Genomic DNA, 22,158 nt, shown 5'->3' with positions numbered 1-22,158 from the left:
TTCCATGAGTGCCAGTTCTGGATGGTTCGCAGGAGAGCTTCTTAACGGAGCATAATCGACTGAAGTAAAGGTAATTTCGGGGGTGTGGGGGGCGTTGGGGGCGGGGGGGGGGGGGGTATATCCCAAGGAAGTGTGACAGGACCGCTACTGTTTATAATGTATAAAGTGATGTAGTAGAATTCGTCGGAAGGTGTTTAGGGCTGTTGACAGATGATGCGATTGTCTGTAACAAAGTAGCAACAGAATGTTTGCCAGCAATCAGTGATTTTATAATGTTACTTACAATCCGTCTTGATTGCAAATTCTTTTTTTTTTTATTCACATGACCGGTTTCGGTTCATTCAGAACCATCTTCAGATCTGATATTTCAGTTACTCCTGAACCGGCGACCTAGAAACGACGGAGAGGCTACGCCCCGCCGTAGCCCTCAGTGGTTCACGACCCCACAGCTGGCCACAGCAGTCTACCCACCCCACAGCCGCCTCACACCGTACCCACTCTTATTGTGCCGTTCCACCCCCAGTGGACTCTCCCAGGAGATTCTGAATGAACCGAAACCGGTCATATGAATAAAAAAAAAATTTGCAATCAAGACGGATTATAAGTAACATTAGCAACAGAATGACCTCCAGAGAATTGATGAATGGTGCAGTGCAAGCTCAGGGAGTTGATCCTGAACGTAAATAAATATAAAATATTGCGGATATATAGGAAAAGAAATCCACTACTGTACAACTATACTATTCATGACAGATTGCTGGAAACAGTATCTACCGTAAAATACCTAAAACTAATTATCCGGAGCTACCCTATGTGGAATGATCATATAAACCAAGCCGGCCGCGGTGACCGAGTGGTTCTAGGCCTTCAGTCCGGAACAGCGCTGTTGCTACGGTCGCAGTTTCGAATCCTGCCTCGGGCACGGATGTGTGTGATGTCATTATGTTAGTTAGGTTTAAGTAGTTCGAAGTGTAGGGGACTGACGACCTCAGATGTTAAGTCCCATAGTACACAGAGCCATTTTCGACAGTCGCGAGTTGAACAGGGAAGGGGAGATAAGTTAGTGGTGCCAGAAGTACCCTCCGCCACGCACCGTCAGGTAACCGGTGTATTAACCTGGCAACACAGCTGCAGAGTATTGAAGGTACTCGCCGTACATTTTATTACAGTGTTGTCAAATTGCCTTTCATTGGAGTCGGTTCCTGGCAAAATTTTGCACGGGAGGAAATTTGTTACTCATATTTTGGTACTGTTAGTACGTAAGGACTCGCGCTGTGCACGGATTTTCTTTCACCACTTACTTTTTCGGCGTACTTTATGGGGTGTGTTGTATTTTTGTCAATGCCTTTGTCTGCAAACATTCGTGGCCCTGACGTTTCGGTACTCGGCTTGTCCGCATCTTCAGCCTTCGCGTTTCCGTCCCGCGCGCCGGCCGCTGGTCCGCCATTTGCTCAAGGCGACCTTTAGAAAAGGGGTCAACTGTTCTCTCGCGGACCGCCAATGAATGGCATTAAGTAACGTACGCTGATGCACGTAAAAAGAATACGCACTTGCTTCAGTGTTACACATAATAGGACAGGTAAGAGAATTAAGGATTTCAGGAATTACGGCAACCAGTCGCCTTTTGGAATGGTGGAATTTTTTATTTCAAATTTTTTATTTTATCTTAAAATACAAAACTGTACCATCGCAAGGGTACCTGTATTGCATTGTGTATTGAACCGGGGACCTAGAATCGACGGAGAGGCTTCGCCCCGCCGTAGCCCTCAGTGGTTCACAACCCCACAACAGGCCACAGCAGTCTACCCACCCCACTGCCGCCTCACACCAAACCCACGGGTACTGTGCGGTTCTACCCCCAGTGGACTCTCCCAGGATCGTCTCACACCAGATGCGTGTAACCCCAATGTTTGCGTGGTAGCGTAATTATGGTGTACGCGTATGTGGAGACACCCAAAGAGCCGACACATTTCCATTGATCGACAGTCGAATGCCAACAGTCCAGTGCCCACTGCAATTGTAATTGACGGTGTCGTCACGTCAGCATGTGAACACGTTGGAGTGGTCCGCTGAGAAGTTGCATGTCCGAAAACGTACGATGAACGGTGTGCTCTGAAACACTTGTGTATGCGCCAGCACTGTGCTCTTTCGGCAGAGATCTCACAGATCACCATCAATCCTACTTTACAGAGCAGGCAAGCCTCCTAACCCAACGTTCAGTGAAGAGTCGTGGACGTCCAACCATTTAGCGCCTAGTGATACTTTCACTGTCTTTCTGCCTCTTTCTGTAGATGCTCACGACAGTAGCACGTGAACAATCGACAAGCTTCGCCGTTTTCGACATACTTGTTCTCAAGCTCTGCGTAATAATAAAAATGGTTCAAATGGCTCTGAGCACTATGGGACATAACTTCTTAGGTCAACAGTTCCCTAGAACGAAGAACTACTTAAACCTAACTAACCTAAGGAAATCACACACATCCATGCCCGAGGCAGGATTCGAACCTGTGACCGTAGCGGTCTCGCGGTTCCAGACTGTAGTACCTAGAACCGCTCGGCCACTCCGGCCGGCGCGTAATAATAATCTGCCCTGAGTCGAAGTCGCTTATCTGAATGGATTTCCCCACTTGCAGCCCACATCTTCGCCAGGATGATCCCCCACCCGTGTCTGCTCCGCTTACTGGCCATTAAAATTGCTACACCAAGAAGAAATTATACTAGAACTGACATGTGATTACATTTTCACGCGATTTGGGTGCATAGATCCTGAGAAATCAGTACCCAGAACAACCACCTCTGGCCGTAATAACGACCTTGATACGCCTGGGCACTGAGTCAAACAGAGCTTGGATGGCGTGTACAGGTACAGCTGCCCATGAAGCTTCAACACCATACCACAGTCCATCAAGAGTAATGACTGGCGTATTGTGACGAGCCAGTTGCTCCACCACCATTGACGAGACGTTTTCAAGTGGTCAGAGATCTGGAGAATGTGCTGGCCAGGGCAGCAGTCGAACATTTCCTGTATCCAGAAAGGCCCGTACAGGACCTGCAACATGCGGTCGTGCATTAGCCTGCTGAAATGTAGGGGTTGGCAAGGATCGAATGAAGGGTAGAGCCACGGTTTGTAACACATGTGAAATGTACCGTCCACTGTTCGAAGTACCATCAATGGGAACAAGAGGTGACCGAGACTTGTAACGAATGGCACCCCATACCATCATGCCGGGTGATACGCCAGTATGGCGATGACAAATACACGCTTCCAATGTGCGTTCACCACGATGTCGCCAAACACGGATGTGACCATCGTGATGCTGTAAACAGAACCTGGATTCATCCGAAAAAACGACGTTTTGCCATTCGTGCACCCAGGTTCGTCGTTGAGTACACCATCGCAGGCACTCCTGTCTGTGAAGCAGCGTCAAGGGTAACCGCAGCCACGGTCTCCGAGCTGATAGTCCGTGCAGCTGCAAATATCGTCGAACTGTTCATGCAGATGGTTGTCGTCTTGCAAACGTCGCCATCTGTTGACTCAGGGATCGAGACGTGGCTGCACGATCCGTTACAGCCATGCGGATAAGATGCCTGTCATCTCGACTGCTAGTGATACGAGGCCGTTGAGATCCTCCTGAACCCACCGATTCCATATTCTGCTAACAGTCATTGGATGTCGACCAACGCGTCAGCAGCAATGTCGCGATATGGGAAACCGGAACCGCGATAGGCTGCAATCCGACCTTTATCCAAGTCGGAAACGTGATGGTACGCATTTCTCCTCCTTACACGAGGCATCACAACAACGTTTCATTAGGCAACGCCGGTCAACTGCTGTTTGTGTATGAGAAATCGGTTGGAAACTTTCCTCATGTCAGCACGTTGTAGGTGTCGCCACCGGCGCCGACGTTGTGTGAATGCTCTGAAAAGCTAATCATTTGCATATCACAGCATCTTCTTCCTGTCGGTTAAATTTCGCGTCTGTAGCACGTCATCGTGGTGTAGCAATTTTAATGGGCTGTAGTGTTCTTGCGAAGTGGACGTAAAGCCACAGGGAGGCATCCAACGTCGCTGTGGGCAGTGCTCAGCAATTTTGTATCTGCCATGCTAGATATCGCTTTGCACGTTTAGAAAGACGCCCCGACGAGCTATCCACGGTGTGACGTCAGAAACTCGGCGCGCTCGTCGCTCGGCCCGTGTGCCGCCGGCTTTGCGCCAGAAAAATCGCCGCCTCCAGCTGAGACCCGGTGCTGGAGGGACTGGAGCGCTGACGGACCAGCGTGCACGCGGCGGTCCAGCACACGCTGTAGCGAGCGGCCAGTGTCGAAACTGACCGGGGACCGCAGTACAGCTCAGCAGAGCGGGGAGAAAGCGATCCGGCTGCAAGCCACGCCGGCGTGTTTCGAAAACACGGGGGAACCCTGGCTGCCGCGGCCGGCGCGAATAAACAGCCGATTTTCCTCGCCTCGCCGCTCCGACCCGCCGACAAACACATTAGCGCCCGCCGCTCTGGCGTTTCCAACTCGCGGTCCTGCCACGTCTTCAGCAGCTGCAGCCGAACTTTTAAGCGGCCATCGCACGTTCAGTATCATCACTCAGTATTAGGATTTGTCGATGAAATTCTTCTAGATAAGTACTGTGGTACGAGTGGGACAGTGCACAAATGATCATATGAGAGGAGATATTTGAGGGATTTAGATTTAATTTCCCCATCAGAAGTAGTCGTTAATTTACTATTGTTTTCGTTTAAGAGACCATTACTTACTTTCAGTCATCTGATGTTTCAAGGTGCACTAATTGTTTAGTTATTTTAGATTGACACTCTAATGTTACATTTTTTAACTAACCCCTTAGATTATCTTAGATAATCACTTGATAAATAAATTTACTGAAGTTCTTTCAATTACAATTGATATAAATCTGTGGTTTGCTCCACAAATTTCTGAACATTGTCCGAAGAATAGTCCAGGTCGATTTATTGTAAATGTTCCTTGATTTTGACTCATATGTAAATGGGAGAATGCAGAAGGTTGAAATTAAGAGTACAGATAGTCTGCAAAACTCAGCAGAGCCCTCCAACTGGAGACTTATCAAGAACGGTGTCCCACAGGGTTCAGTTTTGGGTCCCTTATACCGAAGCGCCAAAGACATCGTATAAGCATGTGTATTCAAATACAGAGATATGTAAACAGGCACAATAAAACAAGTAACTGCCGCAGTTGTTAGAGCGGTTACTGCTGCTACAGTGGCAGGTTATGAAGATTTGAGTGAGTTTGAACGTGGCGTTATAGTCGGCGAATAAGCGATAGGACACAGCATCTGCGAAGAGTAGGGGTGAAGTCGGGACTTTCCCGTACGAGCATTTCACGAGTGTACCGTGAATATCAGAATTACGGTAAAATATGAAATCTCCGACATCGCTGCGGCCGGAAAAAGATCCTGCAGGAACAGGACCAACGACGTCTGAGGAGAATCGTTCAACGTGACAGAAGTGCAATCCTTCCACAAATTGCTGCAGATTTCAATGCTCGGCCATCAACAAGTGTCAGCGTGCGTATCATTCAACGGAACATCATCGATATGGGCTTTCACTGCCGAAGACCCACTCGTGTACACTCGATGACTGCACGATACAAAGCTTTGCGCCTTGCATGGGCCATGACTGCCGTCATTGGACTGCTGATGACTGTTCGGACGAGTATCGTTTTGAATTGTATCGAGCGGATGGACGTGTACAGGTATGGAGACAACCTTGTGAATCCATGGACCCTCAACGTCAACCTGATGGAAGCTTTGTGATGGTATTGGGCGCTGCAGTTGCAGTGATATGGGACCCTGATACATCTAGATACGACTATGACACGTACGTAAGGATCCAGTCTGATCACCTGCATCTATTCATGTCCATTGTGCATTCCGACGGACTTGGGCAATTCCAGCAGGACAGTGCGACACACCACACGTCCAGAATCGGTACAGAGTGGTTCCAGGAACACTTTTATGAGTTTATACACTTCAGCTGGAGCCGGCCAGTGTGGCCGAGCGGTTGTAGGCGCTTCAGTCTGGAACCGCGCGACCGTTACGGTCGCAGGTTCGAATCCTGCCTCGGGCATGGATGTGTGTGATGTCCTTAGGTTAGTTAGGTTTAAGTAGTTCAACGTTCTAGGGGACTGATGATCTCAGATGTTAAGTCCCATAGTGCTCAGAGCCATTTGAACCATTTAACAAACAGTCTACTTACGTTTTTTTTCCCTTCTGTGTCGTTTTCATTTGACTACCGTTTGTACAACGAGCGAGGTGGCGCAATGGTTAGCACACTGGACTCGTATTCGGGAAGATGACGGTTCAAACGCGCGTCTGGTTATTCTGATTTTTTTTTCATAATGTGGGCCGGCCGGAGTGGCGGTGCGGTTCTTGGCGCTACAGTCTGGAACCGCGTGACCGCTACGGTCGCAGGTTCGAATCCTGCCTCGGACATGGATGTGTGTGATGTCCTTATGTCAGTTAGGCTTAAGTAGTTCTAAGTCCTAGGGGACTGATGACCACAGCAGTCCCATAGTGCTCAGAGCCATCATAATGTGGGGCCACAGTTATATTTCTTTAAAGTCAGTACCGCCATTAGACTGTTTTTTTATTGGTTATTTTTTATTTGCAGTGTTACATTTACACGATCATGATTTCGGCTTAAAGTGCCATTATCCAGCGTTTTAATGTTATACAGTGCCTAAGATGGCGTACTGTCGTATTTAAAATACAATATTAGACACATTGTCAAAAAAAAGCTCTAATGCGGTACTGACTTTAAAGAAATTCTGACTTCAGTTCTCCGTGATTTCCCTACATCGCTCCAGGCCAACGCCGGGATGGTTCGTTTGAAAGCTCACGGCCGATTTCCTTCCCCATCCTTGACACGATCCGAGCCTGTGTTTCGTCTCTAATGATCTCGATGTCGACGGTGCGTTAACTCCTAATCTTCCTTCCTTTCTGCCTTCCCTCATACAATCATTATCCCATCTTTGTCTAATTTCGTACGTGTCAAATGGTTCAAATGGTTCAAATGGCTCTCAGCACTATGCGACTTAACTTCTAAGGTCATCAGTCCCCTAGAACTTAGAACTAATTAAACCTAACTAACCTAAGGACATCACACACATCCATGCCCAAGGCAGGATTCGAACTTACGACCGTAGGAGCAGCGCGGTTCCGGACTGAAGCGCCTAGAACCGCTCGACCACAGCGGCCGGCTCGTACGAGTCCCGCACACGCTTGAACAATATTCTACGATGCGTCGGATGAGGGATTGTTTTAGCAATTTCCGTTCTGTCAAGCCGTTTCCGTCCCAGAACGGTGTTTGCACCTCTGAGGGAGTGCCCGGTGGTTTCATCGCCCCCGAATGCCCCCAGGAGAAACGGCCGTTCTCGGGAAGGCACCGCTGCGTCTGTCGCACGCCACGTACGGGGAAGTGCTTGGCATACCTAATACGAAGGACGGTCTGGCGGGAAAAAAAAGTCAAAACAAAGCGAGCTCCTCCCTGTCCCCACCGCAACCGAGCCCTCCCCTTTCCTGCGGGAAAATAAAATGCCAGGAGAGAGAATGTTGGAGATAAGTGAGCTTGGAAAGGATCTCTATCGTCGGAGACACAAAGTTCAAGGCGAGCTTAGGTGCTCCGCCGTACGACGACCAAAAGGTCAGACGTGCAGGCGCTCCTGGCTAGCTCGTAGCTGCAGTACAGTAATTCCAGTTCCACGCTGGAAGCTGGAAGCCGGCTGAAGGCGTATGTGGTGGGTGATAGAGAAGGCCGGGGGCTACACGTGAAGTTCTCGTCTTTAGCTTTGTTAGCACTGGGTCCACAGCCTAGACATATCGGGTTGGTGAATACGTTCGTGGCGTTTTTCCACAAGTTCAATAAACACGACAGCTACACATAACACGGACTTTATTTGTCAATAATACAGGGTGTTTCGAAATGAATGTACGGCTTTTAAGGCTGTGCAGAATTTATTGCATTCAACTTACAATTATAAAATAATACATGAAATTAAAGAGCAGCTCAAACAGTTTTGTTTGTATACGTACGCGTAAAGTGTGTAAGTAGGCTGTTTAGGTTTCTATGTTGGTAACGCCACGTAGCGCTCTATATGAAAATCTCTGACTGTGCTGTGTGCGGACTGTGGCTGGTTGGAGTCATTGTTGAAATATTCGCTTGTGTAGTGTTAGGGCAGTTGAAGGTGAACAGCGTGTAGCGTTGCGCAGTTGGAGGTGAGCCGCCAGTAGTGGTGGATGTGGGGAGAGAGATGGCGGAGTTTTGAGAGGTTGCTATAAGCGGACGACCTGGACGTATATCCGCTAGAAAAAGGAATTTTGTAGAGATGGATGTCATGAATTAATAGATATATATTTGATGACTTTCGAACATTATTGAGGTAAATACCTAGTTTGTTCTCTATCAAAATCTTTCACTTGCTAACTATGCCTATTAGTAGTTAGTGCCTTCAGTAGTTAGAATCTTCTATTTAGCTGGCAGTATTGGCGCTCGCTGTATTGCAGTAGTTCTATTAACGAAGATTTTTGTGAGATAAGTGATTCATGAAAGGATTCATGATAAGGAAGTAGTTACAAGTGTCTTCTTAAAAGTCTCCTCAAAGACGTGACTGGAACTACTAATTCACGGCTAATCTTCCGAACTGATTTGTTGGGGCTAGGCATGAAAGACTCACACGTTCTTCAGTCACTGTTGGTCGTTCGACGCTCTTCACGTTGGTATACAGACAAAACTGTCTGAGCTGCTCTTTCATTTGATGTACTATTTATAATTCTATGTTGAGTGCCATAAATTCTGCACAGCCTTAAAACCAGTATACTCATTTTGAAACACCTTGTATATTCTTCTCCACTATTTACAACCGTCTGCAAACGCTGCGGTAATTTCTCTATTCCGTGACTCCAGAAACTATGTGGTTTGAGGCGAAGACACTGTCGGGCTATGTTCGGGAGCCCATTTTCGTGCGGAAAGGAAGTTCTTCAAAGGTTGGGTGTTAAATACGTAGCGTACTTAACTTGTATTCTGCTTGGTTCTCCCTCATGTATAACAAACTTTCTGTTCCTACTTGATAAAGCTCGTATTAATGAGCCGTCCGCGGAGGCCGAGCGGTTCTAGGCGCTACTGTCTGGAACCGCGCGACTGCTAAGGTCGCAAGTTCGAATCCTGCCTCGGGCATGGATGTGTGTGATGTCCTTAGGTTAGTTAGGTTTAAGTAGTACATTGTCGCGAATGAAACAGTGACCCGTATATGCAATAAGTTTCCTTTACTTTATGTCTATGGTCACAAATGTTTTGGTAACAGATTACCGGTTTGGTAATCTGTTAACAAAAAGTTTGTGACCATAGACGTAAATTAAAGGAAACTTATTTCAAACTGCAAAAGTGAACTACATATAAAATATGACACTTGACAAATAAACCCATAGCAACCGGAATTCCAACATGCAAAACAAAAAAACTGAGAACTTATACATCAGCCTAACATTTCTCGAAACACAACATTGCCCATTATGCACTGTGCCATTTTCACTTTGTTTGCTGTTGAGCAATTTCCAGTTTTTAGTCATTATCAAGCAGCTCAACACAGTTAGGAAAATATGCTTAAAAAAAGAAACTATGAAACACATCAGATGCCGGAGTCATTAATTTAACACAGGATACAGTGATGCATCTACATTGAGATAACATCCATGCAGCATGTGGCAACATACGAACTTTTCCATCTGCCCACATGCGGAACTACTTATAAACATTAACACGAGCTTTATCAAGTAGGAACAGAAAGTTTGTAATGCATGTGGGAGAACCAAGCAGAATGCAAGTTAAGTACGCTACGTATTTAACATCCAACCATAAGAATCTCACGAACATCAACTTTTTCTCTCGACACGTACACATGCAGTCTCAAGTACAAAACGGCTGTCCAATGTATAGCAAAGATACTTCCAAACACCCTATACGTTTATGCTGACAATGTACGCCTATGCATTATACATAGTTCTCTGTTCATACTCTAAAGAAGGGAGACAATTAGATGCTTCATTTCCTAAGTACTATACACTTAACATTCGTTACAGTGTCGCAGCTAACTAAAACTAATAATAGGAATGTAAACTGTCTATTACGTACGGTGAAGAATATAAATTCCACGTATCGTAGAGCCATTAAAGCAAATTCATTTATCCCATTACCAGCTGCATTTGTTGAAAAATGTCGTCGTTAAATTGCGACACAAAATCTCAGATTCTACTAAAGCCCCTCAGTTTCGAAGTACCACTCTTGACTACAAAACGCTGAAGAATTTTCACTATTGACCAATTACGTATCGAGTCTCAGCGATAGGTACTGCCTGTGAGTACAGTGAATGGAGCGCCAGTAAGAAGTGCAAAAGATGAAGATGAACAGGCAAAATCACCCATAATTTCTACCACAACCATTTCCGAGATAAAATTTCGACGTTAAGTCGTAAATAAAACTTCGAATAACAAGTAGTTATCGCTAATAGCAGAAAATAGGTAACTAAAACAGGAAGAAACGACTACAAGCTTTTATTAATCACTGTAATGAAAAAAAGCGAAATTGAAGTAGTTTTGTATAAAACTAATGGCGATATAAATGAAGTAAGAAAAACAATGGGAACACAAAGATGAGTTAGGGGAAGGAATGTCAAATACAGCCAGTTTTGAGATTGTTGTTGTAGTGCTCTTCCGTACAAAGACTTGTTTGATGCAGATCGTCTCTTCATCAATGCACAACCATTCCCACTTCATTCCATCACCAAACTGTTGAATGCATGAAGCCTCAGGATGTGTCCTATCAACCGATAGCTTCTTTCAGTCAAATTGCGCCATAAATTTCTTTTCTTCCCAATTCGAAGCAGCACCGTCTTATCAGTTATTCGACCTAACAATCTAATCTTCACTATTGATTCGTAGCACCACATTTCAAAAGTTCGCTGTAGCTGATGTAATTGTCTTGAGAGATTCATCGACTGCCTCGACATTTATGATAATTTTCGTTTATTTTTGCGTCTCAATTGCACGTTTTTAATTAGCTTACATGTTTCGAAACCCTCTGGATCAGCTTCACGACCTAAGTGGTACACTCATAAGTGCTCCTGAGTAGACAAGAGGAGTTGGTAACGCAACTACTTAGATCTGAAAATGATCCATAAGGATCGAAACATGAAACCTAATTAAAAAAGTGCAACTGAGACGGAACAATAAATGAGAATTATCTTAAATCCAAAAGCTTCTGTTCTCATCTTGCCTGAATTGCTTATCGTCAATGTCTCACTTGCGAAAAGGCTACACTCCAGACAAATAGAAAAGACCTACTAACACTTAAATTTATATGCAATGTTAACAAATTTCTTCTTTCCAGAAATGCTTTTTTTTTGCTGTAGCCTTTATAAGCCTTTTATACCCTCTCTACTTCATCATCACTTATTTTGCTGCGCAAATAGCAAAACTCATCTACTATTTTTCGTGTCTCATTTCCTAATCTAATTCCCTCAGCACTATCTGATTTTAATTACTATTAAAAACAGTCTTGATCACGATTTATTTAACAAGGTGACCGGTTTCGACCACTACTGCGGTCATCTTCAGACCATTGAGTAGGAACCCCTTTCTGTTCTCTGTTGGAGAACAGAAAGGGGTTCCTACTCAATGGTCTGAAGATGACCGCAGTAGTGGTCGAAACCGGTCACCTTGTTAAATAAATCGTGATCAAGACTGTTTTTAATAGTAATTATTTACAAGACATTGATCACTGCTGTTCCCATAATGCATTCAAAACTATCTGATTTAATTCCCACACACTCTGTCTCCTGTGTTTTGCTTTTGATGTTCATCTCATACCCCTTTTCAAGATACTATCCACTCCAATCAAGCATGAGAATAAAACTATAAAGCAAATAGTTAGAAGTGGAAAAGATAAAACAGAATTATAAATTATGAAACAAAAAGAAAAGATCGCGAAAGATGTTTTCTATATATTTCTACGGTAATTCAATAAAAAAATGAAGTGTCGAAAGACTCATTTCTTAGATCCAAATCTTTACTATTATCGTTTCACGATACACGTGTTGTGTTCAGAAACCTCAGAAATGCAAGTAAAACGTGAAATAAAACTATAGGCAGCTGCAACCATTATAAGGCACTTGCGAAACGTTACGCCTGTTTCCGTGAAGCCATTTCCAGCCATTTCAAAACCACCTGACGCATCCACAAGTTTTGATGCCTCATCTGGAGAAAGGCTTAAAAACGCTCGTAACTGCTTTATGAGACTACAGCGACTTGTACCAATCACACCTAGCTGAAGCTATATGTTACTTCACGTACAGCCGCGAATGTCGTTCTACAATGTCTGGATAATATCAAATATAACATAAAAAGTCTTTGGGCTATCTTTCTCCAGTTTCTCAGTTTTTACCACCTACTTTATACTTTAATTCTCTTGCTTTGTCTGAAAAAACATCTGTGATTAGTATTCTTCTCCAAGAACTCACTTTCGTATTTCTAGTGTTAAACAGTATCTTGCTGCATTGTGTGGAGATCAGTAATCATCTGCTGTAGAGAATATTGTGGCTAACATGCGATTTAAAAGCAGAGTCTAAGTACCGTAATTTCGAAATGATGAGTTAGGTTCTTGAAATGTAAGTATTAATCACAATCTTCTTTAAACGGCTTTCACTAACGCCATTTTTATGTATAACCATCACAAGGCAGCCAAAATATTTGTTATTGCGTAACTAGTTTAGGTGACATGACATTTTGTTCCAAAATTTTTTGATTTTTACTTTCATTTTTTATTTTGGAATTCTAAAGTCTGACGGATTATGAAATACGTCGAGATTAGCTGAAGAATAATAAATATTTCAGCAGCTTTATGATGGTTAAACATAAAGAGGTCAGAAAGCACAATCGGTGCTATCACAGTTGTGCCACCTATAGCAGATGAAGTTGAACTGGCAGTCTCAAGGTGATTAGAGCTGAATAGAGCAAGTGACGTAAACTGTAGCGTGAAAAGACGAAAAAATACAATTCTTGAAACTGTATCTCCACATCATTTGCGTCTGGTACACAACATCGTGCCTAAAATGCGATTAAAACACAAATAGTCCACTGAAGTTTTGCAGTTTCGGAGCGCCGAGTTTAGGTTCCACAAACAAGACACGTCTCTCAATCTTTCTTAAGCAGCTTTCATTAATGACCTTTTTTTATTCAGCCACCATAAGCCTGCTAAGGTGTGTGTTTTTATGCAATCGATTCAGATTGTATGTCACCACATTGCAGATTCTGGAGTTTTAAAATAAAGAAGTATAGAAAATCTGTAAGATGGTAACATGCTATCAGAAAACGATTTTAGCAATGGTTTAGTGTTATACACAAAATTTGCTTTTGCATCTGGCCATAGCGTCAGTTGCAGGTTGTAATGGTACTTGAATTACCTAACCATTACGGCACTTCACGTCAACCTTTCGATACCAGCAGTATTCTACCGTGTTTCTGTAAAATAGTTAACATATTTCTGTGACAACATTCAGATTTGATTTCATTAATGTAGAAGTACTTTGATAGATCGATATGTTTATATTGCAATGATATTATTCTTATGTGTATTCTTTCTTTTGTCACTATGATCTTTGACGTACTTGTAACTCTGATTTTTGGGCGCGTAAGCGTTAATTAGAGAGTCAAGTCTTGGTCGTCATGTTGAAAAGTCAGTTTATGAAATGTGAACTTTAACAGTGAGGAAGATATTTTCAAGTATGTTTTATATTGTGAAGTGATGTTGCAACAAAAGTAATAAAAAATAAGTGTGAATTAAATTCGGAGTGCTGATTACTTTTTTTACATCACTTGGTTTATGAAACATATATATAAAATTTTTGAATATCGCAGAATAACACCTAGGCCTCTTTGCAGACGAGCTTGGAATCATCACTACCTAGATTTTCGACGATTGAGCCATGAGTTCAGAACGAGACCAGCGTGGGAAAAGATGAGTGCCTAGTTTATCCATTATTTCATGAAATGACTTTATTAACTGTGCTCTAAAAACACCTGCCACATAATATAACTTTGTTGTTGCCCGAAAATGCAATATTTAGCAGCGTGAGCAACACTACAATCATAATTAATTTTTGACCTTTGTTGTGGTAGGGTTGTTAGAAGGTACAGTGGGCGAAGTTGAACAGAAAGAGCGTCAGTGTTGAGAGTTGAATAGAGTGAGTGAGGTAAAAATATGGCATGGTAGTCGGGATTCGGAAAGAAAAAAAATCGTTTTCTTGAATCTTTATCTCCACAGTAATGGTGCCTGATGCAGAATATTGTGGCCTAAAAGAAATTTAAAGCCAACGGCCTTGCCGCAGTGGTAACACCGGTTCCCGTCAGATCACCGAAGTTAAGCGCTGTGGGGCTGGGCTAGCACTCGAATGGGTGACCATCTGGTCTGCCGAGCGCTGTTGGCAAGCGGGGTGCACTCAGTCAGCCCTTGTGACACAAACTGAGGAGGTACTTGAGAAGTAGCGACTCCGGTCTCGTAAACTGACATACGGCCGGGAGAGCGGTGTGCTGACCACACGCCCCTCCATATCCGCATCCAGTGACGCCTATGGGCTAAGGATGACACGGCGGCCGGTCGGTACCGTTGAGCCATCATGGCCTGTTCGGGAGGAGAGGAGAGAGGAACATACATTCAAAATTCATAGTTCCCACTGAGTTTTTGGAATTTCGAAGCACTGAGTTTAACTTCCAGATACTAGTTACCAGTATCAATGTTCTTTAAATAGCTCTTATGACAGACATTTTTATGTACAGGGGTTGTACAAAGATATGAAAATACCGCGAAAAATTAATGATGGAGCATAAATACCGATGCTAGCGAAGACTACAGGTTGCGCTGTTGTATTCGACCACGAACAACACCTGCGCAGTGTTCTCAACACGTTGCAAATGTCAGGAATGGTCAGAATAGTGTTCTCTGTAGTTGTGAGTGCATTGGGATTAGCCGAGCGGTCTAGGCGCTGCAGTCATGGACTGCGCGGCTTGTCCCGGCGGAGGTTCGAGTTCTCCCTCAGGCGTGAGTGTGTTTGTCCTTAGGATAATTTAGGTTAAGTAGTGTGTAGGCTTAGGGACTGCTGACCTTAGCAGTTAAGTCCCATCAGATGTCACACACATTTGAACATTTTTTTTGTGAGTGCATTATGTCAGAGCTAAGTGAATTCGAAAGTGGGCAAATTATTGGCGCCTATGGTGTGTGCTTACGTAATCAAAGTAGCTGAAGTGTTTATTGTTTCGAGAGACACCATACAGAAAATTTATACAGCATACAGGGAAATCGGAAAAGCATCATCTGCGAAGTCTCAACGCGGAGGAAAGTGTGTGCTGAGTGGCCGTGACAGACGGTCACTGAAGAAGATTGTGACTAAAAATAAGAGGACGACAGTTGTAAAAGTCACTGCAGAACTGATTTTCGGACTCGCGAAACTTGTCAGCATCAAAACCACACGAAGGGAGCTCCAGAGGCAGAGAATTCCAGAACGAGCTGAGATTCCTTGCCGGCCATCGTGGCCGTGCGGTTCTAGGCGCTACAGTCTGGAACCGCCGGACCGCTACGGTCGCAGGTTCGAATCCTGCCTCGGGCATGGATGTGTGTGATGTCCTTAGGTTAGTTAGGTTTACGTAGTTCTAAGTTCTAGGGGACTGATGACCTTAGAAGTTAAGTCCCATAGTGCTCAGAGCCATTTGAACCATTTTTTTGGGGGGGGGGGGGGGATTCCAAAACCACACATCAGTGATGCAAATGCCCGTAAAAAGGAAACGTGAAACCAAGCCATAAAACCTGGACTGTGGAGCAATGGAAAACTGTCTTTTTGTCGGATGAACTCTGTTGAACACTGTTTCCAAAAAAATGGTTCAAATGGCTCTGAGCACTATGGGACTTGACATCTGTGGTCATCAGTCCCCTAGAACTTAGAACTACTTAAACCTAACTAACCTAAGGACATCACACACATCCATGCCCGAGGCAGGATTCGAACCTGCGACCGTAGCGGTCACGCGGTTCCAGACTGTAGCGCCTAGAACCGCACGGCCACTGTTTCCACCTTCTGGCCGTGTTTACGTCCGAAGAGTGAAACGTGGAGTGGATTCGGTGATGACTTGAGCAGCCATCCCGTGGCATTCCGTAGGTCTGATGGTTACCCCGCGTTACTGCCGAGGGTTATGTGACCATTGCGGCCGATCAGATCTATCCCATGGCACAATGTTTTTTCTCCAATGGTTATGCTGCGTCTCCTGTTCATACAGCTCGCATAGTCCAGGACTATGCACGAGGATGAATTGTCGCATATAGCCTAGGCACCACAGTTACCAAATCTCTTTATTACAGAACCTTTATGGCCTACTTTGAAGCGTGATCGCTACCCACATCCGTAACAGTTACCTCAGAGTGCCGCTATTTTGCAGGAAGAGTGGTATAGATTCCCTTGAACACCATACACGTGTTCATCCGTACCGTACCGTAGTAGCAATGTGCGGCTGTTTGCTGATGATGCTGTGGTGTACGGGAAGGTGTCGTCGTTGAGTGACTGTAGGAGGATACAAGATGACTTGGACAGGGTTTGTGATTGGTGTAAAGAATGGCAGCTAACTCTAAATATAGATAAATGTAAATTAATGCAGATGAATAGGAAAAAGAATCCTGTAATGTTTGAATAATCCATTAGTAGTGTAGCGCTTGACACAGTCACTTCGATTAAATATTTGGACGTAACATTGCAGAGCGATATGAAGTGGGACAAGCATGTAATGGCAGTTGTGGGGAAGGCGGATAGTCGTCTTCGGTTCATTGGTAGAATTTTGGGAAGACCGCTTATAAAACACTAATACGACCTAGTCGTGACTACTGCTCGAGCGTTTCGGATCCCTATCAGGTCGGATTGAGGGAGGACATAGAAGCAATTCAGAGGCGGGCTGCTAGGTTTGTTACTGGTAGGTTTGATCATCACGCGAGTGTTACGGAAATGCTTCAGGAATTCGGGTGGGAGTCTCTAGAGGAAAGGAGGCGTTCTTTTCGTGAATCGCTACTGAGGAAATTTAGAGAACCAGCATTTGAGGCTGACTGCAGTACAATTTTACTGCCGCCAACTTACATTTCGCGGAAAGACCACAAAGATAAGAGAGATTAGGGCTCGTACAGAGGCATATAGGCAGTCATTTTTCCCTCGTTCTGAGAGGGAGAGAAGATGCTACTTGTGGTACGAGGTACCCTCCGCCAGGCACCGTATGGTGGATTGCGGAGTATGTATGTAGATGTAGATGTAGATGTAGACGATTGGACGCTGTTTTGAATGCCAACGGTTTTCCTACACCGTATTGACCACGGTAATGCATTGTTGTTTGTGTTTCCATATTTTTCTCCACACCCTCCACAACGACCGGAATTCTGATAAAATCTCTGTCTTTCCGTAGTTTATGCAGTACGTTACCATCTGGAAGTCTGTTTTAGTTTCTTTTTAATACGCTAAAGACTTTCAGATTACGACATATATCGAAACTACCCGAAGAATAAAAAAAATATTTTAGCACCTTTACGGTGATTATACATAAAAGTCTATAATCGCTTTTGATGCTTGGATGCAGCAGCAGCCAGAGGTACAGTTGATGAAGTTGAACAGGCAGATGCTGCTTGGAACTGGATGGAGCGAGTGAGATGAAATCTAGCATGTAAAGACGACATATATCGAAATAATCAGCAACGAGTTGTAGAAAACAAATTTAATTATCTTCATCTGTTTCAGGCACTTAGCGACCTTCTTCAGAATGTTATAATTATCGCAGTATTTGCGGGTCTCAACAATAATGTGCATACAGCATGTGGTTCATATGCCTGTACAGATGTGATATAAAGAAGCCAAACAACGACATACAAGCACTATGAACTATATGACGATGGCACTTAACGGTATGCATGTTATTTTTGACGCTTCCAAATAATGTGATAGGTATAAGTTTCTGAAGAAGGGCACTAAGTACCTGAAACCGATTAAGAAATTAAATTTCTTTTATACAACTGGTTCTAATGATGTAGATGTACCCAACTACGGTTTCTGAGGATGGATTAAATGATCAACTGGAACGAAAAAAAAATTCTTAAAATGGTATCTCCCCAATACCCAAATCTGAAGAAGAATATGGTCGCGAAAATGCGATTAAAAAGCAACATACAAGCACTATGAACCATTTGACGACGGTATTTAACTGTATACATGCTATTGTTGACACTTCCAAATAATGTGATTGGTATAACTTTCTGAAGAAGGGCACTAAGTACCCAAAACCGGTAAAGAAATTAAATTTCTTTTATACAACTGGTTGCTGATGATGTCGATATATAGAACTACAGTTGCTGAGGATGGATAAAATACTAAAAGGCGATATACTCGTCAACTGGAAAAAAATTAATTCCTACAATGGTATCTCCCCAATATCCAAATCTTAAGAACAATGCGGTCGCCAAAATGTGTTTAAAAAGCAGAGTCTCCTCCGAAGTCTCGTAGTTTCAAAGCGCCGAATTTAGCTCGCAAAACTTGTTACTAATCACTGTTTTCATCAAACACCTTTCATAAACGTTATTTTTGTATGTGACCCCCAGAAGGTGATAAAATCATTATTGCTCTCCAACTAGTTTCGCGAGTCTATCATCATATGTCTGACTTTTATTTTTTTTATATGTTTTTGAATATTTATTTTAAAATTCTCAAGTCTGATTGATGATGACACGCTGACTGCATTTAGTTGCAGAACACTAGAAGTTTTGGAAGCTTTATGGTAACTGTACATAAAAATGTCACCAGTGCATTTGGTCGTACCAACAGTGATGGGAAAAGTGAAAGAAGTTGTATAGGCAGGGACTGAGTGTTGAGAGGTGAATAGAGCGAATGAGGTACTCACGTAACAGGGCCGCCCATGTCTGCAGCGGCGGCTGTGCAGTCGACGGTAGGGTGAGTGTGTCCTCGCAGCTGTGTCTGCAGCTGTGTCCGTCAGCGGCGGCTGCAGCCTGGCATCTGACCAGTCCCGAGGAAGGCGCGCCCGGCTGCGGCGAAACGAAAACGAAAACGGCCGCGCGAGAAAGTCACGCCCGATCCACTCTCCCCCTCTCCCTACCACTCTCTCTGTCTACTTCTTCACTGCCCCCTCTCTCTCTCTCTTTCTCTCACTGCCTCTCTTGCTCTCGTTTCTACTTCTCCGGCTGCGCGCGACCGCAGACAGTTGAAAAGAGGCCCCACAGTCCCGCGGCCTTATATATATAAACGTCGGTACGGTCACGTGACCACGCCCACAGCCCTTCCCCCACCCCCCTTCGTCAACAGGACCACTCTCTCTGTTCCTCCCCTCTTTCCGATGCCCCCACCCTTCTTCCTCTTTACATCTCATTACGCACTACACAACTTCCTAAGAACGTCTTCTTCTCCGAAACATATTGGTCCTATTTGCCAAACAGTAGCAACGCAGAATTAGTATCTGTCTTATACAGACCTCGTAACCACGGCGAATTTCAGGAATCGTACCGATACTGGGAAACGTGTCAAATGTCAAGAGGACAAAATTTTGCAAGTAGGGCAACACAATATTTCGACTTATGAAATAGAGTAAACAGCTGTAACAACGGCCAATTTCGTGCAATAATCGATTGTCAGCAATCTTTTGTCAGCATTTCACCCTTCATTTCATAAGTGAAATTAGACGTTTCTCTTTGTGGCTGCAAAATGACTTTGTTGGTAGACATTGTGGAAGCATATGTGAAGACAAGTTCGATTAAAGAAACTCTCGAAATTTTCGGAGTCAAGTATCCGGATAGAGACTATATGCAAAGAGAGCAATACAAGTTTGCATAAAAACTGGCACACCTACGGATCTTCGCAAAATGTAAAACGACAAAGAATTCCTCCAGTTCGCACACTAGAAGTTACTGTAGACATTCGCAGAATTATTCAGAGTCTAAAAAAAGTCTACACGTAAGTTGACCCAACAGACGCATGTAAGTAGGAGGATGTTGAAAAGTCTCAATTTGAAGCGACGGTTGTGCAGCAATTATGGTAGGACAGCAATCAGAAATGTATAGAGAGATGCGCGTGACTTTTGAATAAAACCAAGGATGGTTTTTAAGACCCTTTCCGTTACATCATGAGTGATGAAGCACGGTTTGCTCTTCCCGCTCATGCGCATTCACAGAACACTGGGTTCTGGACAAGGGAGAACACTAACGGTTTGTGTCAGCAACCACTCTACGGTGAAAGATCCGACATTTGTTGCGGTTTAACAGCAACGCCCATCTTTGGACCGACATTTTTTGACAGTAACTTGAACGTGGTTGCATATATGGAAATTTCTGATATATTTTGTACTCAACTCATTGAATATGGAAGACAATACTGCTTCTTCCAGCAAAACGGGGCAACATGCTACACGCCTTAGGTATCCCCGGAACAAATCCATGTATTCACTGAGGAACGAACTGTCAGCAAACATTTATGGACGTCACATCCGCCGTATCTAATTAAATAGAATTTTTTTCCTATGGGGGACTCGAAGAGCAAGGTCTATAAAACGAATCTACACATAATACAGGAAATGAAAGACATCAGCCGTGAAGTCACCGCCATCCATATCCGAACTTTACATTGGGTGTACCTGAATGTACTTAAACGTGCACAGCTGTGTGTCGATGTTGTTATAAATGTATTTTTCATTGTAAATAAATGGTAAGTCCACTCTGCTCTTCGTTTCTGTAATTTCACTGCATTTCCTGGGGGTATTTTCGTTCTATCGTTGCAACTACAAGAAAATCTGTTTCTTTTTCCTTTTTTTTCCACCAGACACGTTTCGCTTTATTGAGGTAAAGCATCATCAGTGGTCTGCAACAAAAGATATTTACAATTTGATTTGTTTTTAACATCGAAAGAGAGTGCGTTAACAATATGTTGCTTTTCACTTACGGTGATTTCCGCTTCATTTCTCGCCTACATCTGGAGATGCCATCTGCTAACACATCTTTGGAGTTTTTCTTCATCACACACTAATGCTTGTAATGTTTCCACTGTTCTAGAGAACTATGCAGTTCTTATGTTTCACACAGCACACTTTTCCCTACACCACTATTTTCTGTTTATTTTTATACTTCTAAGTCTGTATTGTGGTTTCTGTTTTGTAGAGTTGTGACTACTTTGTCTTTGACTTATACTTGTTTTTTTTTTAGTTCATTGTATGTGTGTAATTCTATTCAGTTAGGTTGCTGGGTATTTATACTGTGGCAGAGTAGAGAACGAACAGTGAAGGAGTGGTCTTTTTGATTAATTTATTATTTCTTTAGGTGGGGGTGGGGGAAGCTATGTTGAGTGGTCGTAAGTGTACAGTAGTATGGTGGAGTGTGCGTTTGAGGAGAAGGTGAGGAGCAGGAAGTGAAATGAAATTGAGAGGGGGAGGGGGAGTTGGGTGTGAGAGGGTGAAAGATGAAAAAGGCTCTCTTTTCCATGCAGTTTCTTCATTTATTTTACATGGTGTCTGGTTTAATATTTATTTGATCAATGAGAAACTGTTTATTTTGAGCTAATGCTTTGTATATGGGCAAATTTTCTTGGAAAGGGAGGAGATGTCTGTCTTTACTTCGTCTATGGTATTCTTGTTTTAGATGCTTGGCAAATGCTGTAACGTATTTTTTGTATCTTGTGTCGAATGTCGTGCCAGTCATTTTAGTGTACATCTTTTTCACAATCTCTGAAACTAAGCTGATAGATACAAGATGGCTGGTATCTTTCCGGTATAAAAATTTCCACGTACACAAAGCATTAATTCAAAATAAGCTGTTGGTCAATGACCAAATAAATATTGAAAACCAGATACTATATAAAATAACTGAAGAAATTGCATGAAAAATAAGAAAGCCTTTTTCACGCTACACCCTCTCCCACCAATCCCTCCTCCGCCCCCCCCCCCTCCTCCCCCCAGAATTTCATTTGACTTCTTGCTCCTTACCGTCTTCTGGAACTCAAACTCCACCACACTACTATACACTTACGACCACTCATCATGGCTTCCCCCTCCGCCATC

The 22,158-nt window shown here is 43.6% G+C and overlaps 1 protein-coding gene and 1 pseudogene across 1 annotated transcript in view; one reads left to right on the top strand and one right to left on the bottom strand.

Moving 5' to 3' along the window:
* The window catches only part of LOC124719943 (flocculation protein FLO11-like), a 283,431-nt gene extending 264,119 nt beyond the window's left edge, over positions 1 to 19,312 (bottom strand). Inside the window, exon 1 of the mRNA XM_047245145.1 lies at positions 19,003 to 19,312. Coding sequence (XP_047101101.1) covers positions 19,003 to 19,019 — 17 coding nt within the window. The 5' untranslated portion in view covers positions 19,020 to 19,312. The remainder of the gene's footprint in view (positions 1 to 19,002) is intronic.
* Positions 14,399 to 14,516, top strand: LOC124720571 (annotated as a pseudogene).
* Positions 19,313 to 22,158: the final 2,846 nt, after the last annotated feature.

Source organism: Schistocerca piceifrons, chromosome 11 (assembly GCF_021461385.2).
Source record: "Schistocerca piceifrons isolate TAMUIC-IGC-003096 chromosome 11, iqSchPice1.1, whole genome shotgun sequence".
Taxonomy (NCBI): Eukaryota; Metazoa; Arthropoda; class Insecta; order Orthoptera; family Acrididae; genus Schistocerca; species Schistocerca piceifrons.
Note: the sequence above shows the minus strand (reverse complement) of the source record. Positions and strands in the feature narration are given on the sequence as shown.